Genomic DNA, 9,824 nt, shown 5'->3' with positions numbered 1-9,824 from the left:
CGAGATCGCGCCACTGCACTCTAGCCTGGGCAACAGAACGAGACTCCGTCTCAAAAAAAAAAAAAAAAAAAAAAAAAAAAAAAAAAAAAAAAAAAAAAAAAAAAAAAAGAAAAGAAAAGAAAGGGCAAAGTAATCTATCTGAGAAATGTTACTGAAATCAGAATAAAACTTAGCTTTTGTATCAGTAAATGATATTGATACAATGTCATTAATATCCTCTTATTACCCATGATTTCCATTTGTCTCTTGTCTTTCCTTCTAGAATTTCTAACTCACTGTCCATCTGTCCATCAAGTTCTACTGACTCTGTCCCACTTCCGGGACGACTTCAATGTTGCCTAGAGAGTTTTCTTGCTTTCCTTTGAGAGTGGGACTCTGCCTTGCCTCACTGTAACTGTGGGAGGGTACGTTCAGTCTCCCCAGCCAGATAGCAGGCTGCTTGTGCATCCCACACGTGCCCAGCGTGGTGCTGCAGGTGGAGTGTGTGATTGTATCTAAGGCTGAGGAGACACTTGCGTATCGCCTCCCTCTCTGTAGTCACCAGCGGTTGCGATATTAAACAGGCTGAGTCCAAAGGAGTATCGGGCCAAGTCCTTCCCTGCTGACTGCAGCCAAACTTGGCAGGCTGTCGCGTTCTGAGGGCCTTTGGCTGGCTGGAGGGCAGGCGTGCAGCGAGTGCTTGCTTGCCGCCTCTGACTGGCTGTGTGCCCACCTCACTCCAAGTCACCCACAGCTCAGGTTCCAGCCAGCCTGGGGCTTCTAAATATAAGGTGTGCTCAGGGGTCCCCGATCAGGCGCCTGCCTCTGGGCCTGCGTGGGTGGTGCAGCCTCTCTTCAATCACTAAGAACTGGTTCTTTCAAAGCATGTATTTTCTGAAGAAACTTTAGAACCGCGTTTATTTTGAAAGAACGAATTGGAGAAAACAAATAGGTGAGTGACTACTTCATGGCTGAGTTAACACTTTTTCTCTGACCTTTAGGTCTGTTGTAGATGGAGTAAGTTCTGTGCATTGTGTATAGTTGGACGTATAGTTTTTCTTTCTTTTCGATCTAAATGTACTACTTAATTGCATCTTTTTATTGCACTATATTTGGTTGAACTTTTGCGTAAACATTTAAATTCCTTTTATCAGATATTTATTACATGGTAAATGATAATACTTTGTAACAGTCACGTGGAAAAAAAGAAAAGAAAAATCCCTGTTATTCATATCAATGCCTCTTTTCTCTGTTGCTGTTTCTCAGATTGATGCTCACAGCTTCTTGGGTGCTTTCTCATGGGTAAAGCCATGGCATCGGTACCTTCCATCGGTTGCCTTCTAGCCAGAAATCAGTATTATCGAAGTAAGTTGCATCATCATAGAGTCATCCCTAGGTAATATGATTTGAGGTGATGTTTGTGGGATATTGTTAACATAGGTATCATGTTACCTTCAGAACTTAAGGGAGAAAACTAATTCTTGGTGACAATGAAGGAAACAGGAGGCCTCAGGGACCTCTCTGACCCAGTGCTGACAGCCACTTCTTTGTTCTAGCTATGTTGTATCGATGAAGTCATTGACACTTAAAAATCAGTGAACATCAGCTTATGTTTCATTATTACATTTTAATTTTATATACCTTGCGTTCTGTAAGATCCACTAAAAACTGATAATTTTACATACATAAAGTATTAGTCAACTCCTTAGAAAAGAAAGGATAGCATGATTTTGCTTCAAAAATTTTCTAATTTCCATCTTCTGCTATGGATAATAGGCCAATTTCTATCTGACCAGTTTTATTTTTATTAATCTATCCATCTGTTCATATTCATAGCCAAATAGAAAATTGTAGCTTCTTAGAGAAGATTGAGAAATTTCATAAAATAAAATAAGCATTTTAGAACCAAATTAGTAGTTATTAAAAGTATGTATGGCAACAACACATAGAAAACTCTTCTTTCAAGGGTTGCTCATAGTATAAGTTTTAGAGGCAACTACTGATTTACTCATTTTACAAAAGTTTATGCTCATTTACTTGGTGTTATTTATCCACAGGAGTTACTTTTATATTCTGATCTTATAAGAGACATAGGTTTTAAATACAAGTTTAATAAGACAAAATGTTTGTTCTTTCAAAATAATTCCTTAATTCCTAGATTTGATGACTTTTGTAGAACTTTAAATATATATGTATTAATATTTCTAATGTAGTATGACAATATTTATTCTTGGTCTTGTTCTTTCTTAGTCTTTGAATCTGAAAACATTTATAATACATTTTAAATTCAACATTCACATCCAAGGAGAGAGTGAGTTGCCTGCCTTGGAAATGAGTATATCTTATCAGTAGAATATAGTATTTCTTAATATAGCAGCTTTCTACTGATTGATAATTTGATCAGTTTTTCAATTCACGAATTCACAAGCTAGGAATAAATGATTTCAAACCATGCTACTTGACAGTTTGTATTTTAATGATGCGAATGTGCTTGTCTGGTTGCCAGTTATTTATTTGTTTAATATCATTTGTTTCCCACAGAGTCCAGTGTTTCTTCAGTTAGTTCTTTAACTGTCTCTGATTCCATTAACTTCATAGATGATGACAAATCACAGCAAGGTACTTAGTTATTTCTTTCAGTGCCATTTGTATTATTTCTTTTATTTTTAATCTCAAATTTGTTTGATAAGGAGTAATACAAATTTTATTTGATAGGGTTGCCTGAAGTGGCAGAATCCACCTGGTGGTTTAAATTCTTTTTCCATTCTGAACCTGTGCTTTCAAATGTGAGAATAAAAGATCTGTCTGCTACTGGGTGAGTTTTAGCCTTCTCTGGTAAGGGCAGTTCTTACTTAGTGAATGAAATAATGCACATGGTATGTGTTATGCTACTCACTTAGGGTACACAATTGTCTCTTGAGAGCAGTAAGCCTTGCCTATGAAGTGTACCTGAGGGATGAGGGTGGCACTAACACAGCTCCCTCCTTGAAGGTCGCTATCAGGAAGACCATAGCACTCTTTCCAGTTCAGTCACTCAAGAGTGGTGAAGTCATATGCCAAACTGTGCCATTGTTTGGCGGGGGATGGACTGAGAATCAGAGGAAAGGGTCTAAATTTGTTTTGCCCATACCTTCAGGAAAAGAATAACCATTGTCTAGTTGTTGTCTTAGATAACCTTAGAATGACACTGCTGATTTTGATTAGCTTCTGTGTGGTGCAAATTACTAGGCAAGTTGAATAAGGGGTTTGTGTGCAGTTGTTGTTTTCAGACATTTTGAACTCAAACACATTGACTAGCACAGTTGTTATTTAATATATTTAAACTACTTATTTTGGATTTTAGACATTTGAATACCTAGTAACTAAATGGAATAGAAAGAATCTATAATAAAGGGATTCATAGATGCCAATGTTGAAATATAATGATTTTGATGGATTTTCCAGCTAAGACAAATTTAGAATCATTATCTAAAAATAGAATCACTATTTAAAATATTTTTAAAAGCCAATGCAAGACTAATTGTTGGAAAGATGTTTTCTCGACACTCTTTATCAAGTTTATTCATGTGAATTATCGGGAGAGTGTTCCGTTTATTTATCCCATCCTCTCAGACTACTATAAAGTCAACCCAAATTACAGATGAGCACTTTGTAGCGGATCATCTTTGCACTGCCATTCAATGAACATGTTGGTAACGGTTGCCTGCCTTATGTAGCATGAACAGTTGATTCTGACAATCAAGACCCTCTGCCTGCTGCAGTGGCCCATATGTGAACGGCTCCCCTTCAGCGCCCCAGCTACTCCAGGATTCTTCTCCTTGTAAGAAGACAAAAATGTGCCTGAGATCTCACTTATGAGACAAGATCACAGCAGTCACTGATATAGCAAAAGTTTAGGCATTTTTCTCAACACAAAGACTATCACCGCAAGTGGCACTTGCTACCTGGTGCATCTCTGAAAATTGTGCCTTTAGAAACAAGACACCCCTTTGAAGTAATATGTCTTCAAATGTTGTGATTTACATAAAGTAGCTCTTTCAATACTTATATCATTTTTATTAAAAATCTTAAGTTAGATTCTTTTTATGTCTGTTGAGTGATTTATTTATTATGCCTAAAAACTGATGTGTCAATGTTTCACATAATGGTTTAAAAGGCATTGAATTTGAAAGTTTAGAAAAGAATTGTAAAAATTCAATTTTTTTAAAATAATGAAGGTTGGAAATAGCATATGTATCATTAAGTACATTACCTGCTAAATAGATTACCATACAGCTAACCAATTGGTCATTGTAGAGACTTTAAAATTCTTTATTTTAAGTAACATTTAATAACATGGAAAATTATATTATTGTATTAAAAATTGGCCTAATATGCCATATATAGTACAATTTTAGTTGTATTAAAAAGTTACATATGCATAAAGATAGACAGGAAGAAACTATACCAAAATGCTGACAGGACCATTTCTGGAGATGGGATTATGGGCGTTTTTCATTCTCTTTTTAATATATTTTTCCGTATCTGCAAATTTTTCTAATATGCCAAGTATTGTGTATAATTAGAAAACAATAAATGTTAATATACAAAGGAACACTGAAATTTTCTGAATAAGTGTATTCCCTACATTGAGTAGAACAGCTCTCTGTTCTCTGAATATTGGGTAAATAATGCTTAATAAGTTTCAATTGATAAGTTTCTGTATATTGCTTGCAAGTAGTTTTCAGTGTGAGATGTAAGGCTTAGATATCAGGGATGCTCACTCACTTAGCGGTAGACATCACTGCAGTCATGGGGCCAATGCTGACATAAACATCCAGTGGAGCACACATAACCCTTAGTAGGATGGTCTTCCTACCTAACTACATAACCATGACAGAGCATCCAGGCTGGCCATTGGCAGTGACAGACATTGCAGACAGATCATTTACCTGTTCCAAATGGGAAAGGCATTTCTTCAAGCTTGTGTCCCTTTATCACATAGCTGTTACTGAAAGGACTCAAACATCCCTTTGATCCACATCACTGTCTACATGTGAAGGCTTTCCTGGTGGCTGCCTGCATGAACACATTTTCTCTATTTCTAGAAGTGGATTAAATTTTAGGAGTATATATATTCACTTGATTTTGGTTCAAATTAAATCATAGTAATTAAAAATGGATTTTTTTTTAAGTGAGAGAAAAATATAATGGCAAACTCTGGAAAGGTTCTGTTTCTACTTTAATATAATCAGCAAATTCTTTTTTTTCATGCATACTTGATATATGCATGAACAGATTGCTTGTTTAGGTTACTTGATGAAGTTTGCAAAATAGGTCAGCAAGTTGGCATTTACTTTGTTTACTCGGAAAAATACCATTTGTTAAATTACCTTATTTGGGAGGGCTTATATATTTGTAAAAATTACAGTTTTTATATTAGTTTAGACTAGTGTTGCTCTTTCTGAAAATTATTACTATTTAAAGTAATGGAATTTTACATAAAATTTTAAGTCAAACAAAACTATGAACATATATAGTAATTAAATATTTTAGAGTGGTTACACACACATATGTGAAGGTAGATAGGTGAGACAGACAGATAGATAGATACGTTAAAAAACTAGAAGATATCTTTCCAGAAAGTAACATTAAATTGAGCTCACAAAATGATTTAAAAATGGAAAGAATTTCTGCATACTACCCTAGAGTTTCTACAGAATTAAAATAATAGAAATATATAAAAGGAACAAAATATCTTCTGGTTAATTCTAGATAATCTTTCTCAACGTATCAGAAGACATTTTTGCACTGCCTTTAAAAAGTACGTCACAAATAGATCTCAGCATAACTGTGCATTATTTTAGATAAAATATCTCCTGCCTGGCTCTGTTGCTTGTTGGGTAGACAATCAACAGTGAAGGCCAAGTGTGTTGGGGAGGTGACATCAATCCAAATGACTTGTGATGTGCTGTGAACATTCTAATCTGATATTATGAAATGTTATTTGACTGGACTTGGATGTCTGTATTAAATGCAGTATGATTTTGACAATTTAGGCTCAGGTTCTATAAAACTGTGTGTTGGTATTCCGCTATTTTTTTTTGATATATGGTTTTGATCTCAGATTTCAAGTTACTGATTTTATTTCTTTACAGATGAAACCACCAACAGCCCATCCCTCAGTTCTCACAACCGTAAAAATTATTGAGTTGATGTTTAGGCCTTCTTGGTGCTTCACACAATATGTAGAATTTAAAGTTGTAGAAAACAAAACTGCGTGCTTCCATTTGGCTATTAAAGAAGGATGATAAACAAAATTATTTTAGAGAGTGAAAGTAATTGGCCAGGTTGAATTGAATAGGGATAAAACTCTAACTCATAGAAATTCAAGAAGTATCGCAAGTCATAATTTATTCTAGCTCCCCATAAAGTCTTCTAACCTAACATGTCAAAGCCAAGTTCATGATCTCTATACCCCACCATATCTCCTTGTAGTATCTTTGCTTTCAGATAATGATGGCAGCATTAATCAACTCAAGTAAGTAGTAAGTTGGCTTATTTTCTTTCCTATCCAATCCAACATCAAGTCTTTTCAATTTTGTATCTTTAATGTTTCTGGGGTCTACCTACTTACTTTCTTTCCCAAGTGCACTACCTGAATTCAAATGTCAATCATTTGTCCCTGGGGTACTGCCATGAACTCCTAAGTGGTCCACTTACACCATTTTTATCTCTGTCTAGTCAACTGTCCTCTACAGAATAACTATAACCATTTTTAGAATGTACAACCTGATTATACTCTCCTATGAACATTCACTCACACACACACACTCCCACATTTGCACACACAGAAGACTCAATCACTCCTAATAAATGAGGGGTAGTCACAGCTCACCAATTCCGGCTCTAGTCTAGCTCCTGGTGACCCCTGTGATCCATCTCTGCAGCCTGCTCTCCACAGCTTCCTGTGTTCCAGCTGCATCTGCCTTCCCACAGTCCCTTATGTACATCATTTTCCCTGTTGCCACAGGGTCTTTCCATTTCCTTCAGCTTAGAATCGCCTCACTTAATGTCTACTTATCTTTGAAACCTTAGCTCTAAAGTCACTTCCACCGAGAAACCTTCTCCGACCTCCCTGACTCAATTAGATTTTCCATTATCCACTCAGTTAGTGCATATCTCTCTCCTTCCCAGCACTAATCACAGATATAATTTTACAATTGCTTGTGTAGTTATTTGATTAATATAGGTTTCATCCATTACATATAAACTACAAGAAAGTAAGATCAAGGGTCATGCCTGCTTTGCTGAACATTATGTACCCAGCCTCTGACATGCAATAAATATTTGCAAAGGAATGGCAATGGTTCTTTAGCCAGGACTGGTCACAACCTCAAGAAGCATTACTTTTCAGTAGGAAGAAGGAAACATTAAATCAGTAAAGAAATGAAGAAAATGTTTTCTAATAGTGATACGTGCTGTAAAGGAAATGAAGTGTTTTGTGGGAGAGTGATGAGATAGGGTGGAGGTAGAGGGAGGGCAACTTGGATTGGTGAAGTTAGGAAAGGACTCAGTGAGAAGTTGGCTTTGGGGTGGAATCCTGAAGGAGGAGAAGTGACCAGTTTTGTGAGAAGTACTCTGGGCACAGAAAATAGCCAGTGGGGCTTGCTATGCTCTGCATTGTGTATATAGCCTCTCGTTACACTGCTGTGAAGAGGCAATGGCTTTGGAAGAATTTTGCATTTTCCATGTGGAGGTCAAATTGTGAACAGCTTTTTTTCCCAACTACACCCACACTGAGAAATGGCAGGGTATGGGGACTATGCCCTTTCTTCTTCAAGTCCCTCAGGGTGATCTATAAATTGTCCCCAATAACACTGCACAGTAGCATGCATACTAAGTAACCCAAGTCCAGTGGGGCATGCCCTCAGGTGTCTCCAGGCCTTGAAATAATTCTCTAAACTAACGAGGTAAGTTCTACCCTATCATTTCCTTTCTACCCCTCATACCAAGTGGGTAAGTGCATTGCTATGAAAGGTTTGTCTCTAGTTTCTTTTTGACAAACTATATTTCTAGAAATATTTTATATCAAAGGACTAGAAAAAAGGGAGAGCTACACTGTCACCTTCCTTACATAATCATGAAGAAAGAATGTATTTCAGTTCTGGGGTCTGGAAAGTTTTCTCCATTATAGTCAAATCACTTGGTTCTCAAAAGGTTAAGAAAAAAGCTTATGATGTGTTTCTAATACATCTTCAAACAGCTTTCATTCAACTTTTAAATACCTTTCAATTAAATTCATTATAACCAAATATTTCATTTATTCAGAAAAAACCATATTTCTGTTATAGTTTTATCTGACTAAGAGGGTTAGACCATACAAGTTTTGCTTCATTATTTTTAGTTAGGTGTATTGGAGTTTGTTTGCCTCCAAATTATAAACCCCAAATATATTAAATCCTTTGCACTTTAGTAGTTATTTGATTAACAGTCAACTGAAATTTAAGCGTAATGAGTATTTTATCCTTTTCTCATGCTTAGCAGAGGTTTTTGAAATTAGTGAATGAAGTTACTGGGACTATGATTTGTATGTCAATACACTACAAAGCTTAGTAGTGTTTTACAATTCTTTCTCAAGGAAGAACGACTAACATTTTATTTTCAAATGAACTACCTTTGAAAATATTTGTACAATCTTAAGAAGGATATTTAGAGAGCTGCTTATTTTCAGATTTCAAGCTAAATTTCACCATGAAAAGGGAAGACAGATAAAATTTGTAAATTCATCATTTTACTTTGTTCTTTTTTATCCTAGATGGATTTCACATATCCGCTTATTTTCTGTTACTGCTGATACAGCTTAATATTCTGGAAGGAGACTGTATTGTTTTCTCTCTATTGTGCAAAAGACATCCTTTTACCTTGATATGTTTGACTGGTATTCATGGCAGTCCCTGAGTCAGGAGCATATTTGAGTGTGTTTGGTGGTGAATATAAGACCTCAATTGGTCCTGAATTCTGGACTCCACAGGAGTAAAGGTTTTGAGTTGAAAGCGAGGTAGGCCTCATTTAAAGGAGCAGTGTAGGACTGGAATATGAAACTGGGTATCTGTGGAGGTGAATTAGTTACTCTTACACATATTTAAAAGTTTAACAAATATGTAACTGGCCAATTAATTCCAAATCAATGAACAAGTATTTTTTTTCTGGAAATTTTTTTTTTTTTTTTTTGAGACGGAGTCTCGCTCTGCCGCCCAGGCTGGAGTGCAGTGGCCAGATCTCAGCTCACTGTAAGCTCCGCCTCCCGGGTTCACGCCATTCTCCTGCCTCAGCCTCCGGAGTAGCTGGGACTACAGGCGCCCGCCACCTCGCCCGGCTAGTTTTTTGTATTTTTTTAGTAGAGACGGGGTTTCACCGTATTAGCCAGGATAGTCTCGATCTCCTGACCTCGTGATCCTCCCGTCTCGGCCTCCCAAAGTGCTGGGATTACAGGCTTGAGCCACCGCACCTGGCCTGGAAATATTTTTTAAACACTATTCCATATATTTTCTTTTTTCAAAATTCTAGAACATGTTAAATTTCAGAGTCAAATCATTCTCCAGCTAATCATTCTAATTATTTATAGCATTTGGGTGAAGCATACCTCATATTTCTTCAAATAGCACTAATAACTTCTCTAATGTTAAATAGTGAAAAACATGGTAAGGCAGAGAGAAAGGCTGGAAGTGTATTACAACAGTGTAAAAACTTCATAAGCACCTTGTTTGCTGTCCAAACAAGCAGTAATTTATTTTGGCAAATCTGCAGTCCTTAAATTCTCACAATCTGATGTGTCTAAGACTCATGTAGGGAGTTTGAGAAAG

General features: G+C 36.4%; 1 protein-coding gene across 1 annotated transcript; it reads left to right on the top strand.

Annotated features, from left to right (window-relative positions):
• The first annotated feature begins 772 nt into the window (after window positions 1-772).
• On the top strand, window positions 773-4,061 carry PPDPFL (pancreatic progenitor cell differentiation and proliferation factor like). Its single transcript, XM_010357015.2, has 5 exons — window positions 773-931; window positions 1,246-1,344; window positions 2,521-2,598; window positions 2,695-2,794; window positions 3,696-4,061. The coding sequence occupies exons 2-5, from the start codon at window positions 1,278-1,280 to the stop codon at window positions 3,706-3,708; spliced, it is 258 nt and encodes an 85-aa protein (XP_010355317.1). The 5' UTR covers window positions 773-931; window positions 1,246-1,277; the 3' UTR covers window positions 3,709-4,061.
• The last annotated feature ends 5,763 nt before the right edge of the window (window positions 4,062-9,824 follow it).

This window comes from Rhinopithecus roxellana, chromosome 9 (genome assembly GCF_007565055.1).
Source record: "Rhinopithecus roxellana isolate Shanxi Qingling chromosome 9, ASM756505v1, whole genome shotgun sequence".
NCBI classification, from domain to species: Eukaryota; Metazoa; Chordata; class Mammalia; order Primates; family Cercopithecidae; genus Rhinopithecus; species Rhinopithecus roxellana.
The sequence above is the reverse complement of the archived record's forward strand: the minus strand, read 5'-3'. Positions and strand labels throughout refer to the sequence as shown.

Coding starts and splice junctions, on each gene's coding strand:
- PPDPFL (XM_010357015.2), top strand. CDS start 1,278: ATGGGTAAAGCCATGGCATCGGTACCTTCCATCGGTTGCCTTCTAGCC. Junction 1,345..2,520: donor CAGAAATCAGTATTATCGAA/GTAAGTTGCATC, acceptor TGTTTCCCACAG/AGTCCAGTGTTTCTTCAGTT. Junction 2,599..2,694: donor TGATGACAAATCACAGCAAG/GTACTTAGTTAT, acceptor TTTATTTGATAG/GGTTGCCTGAAGTGGCAGAA.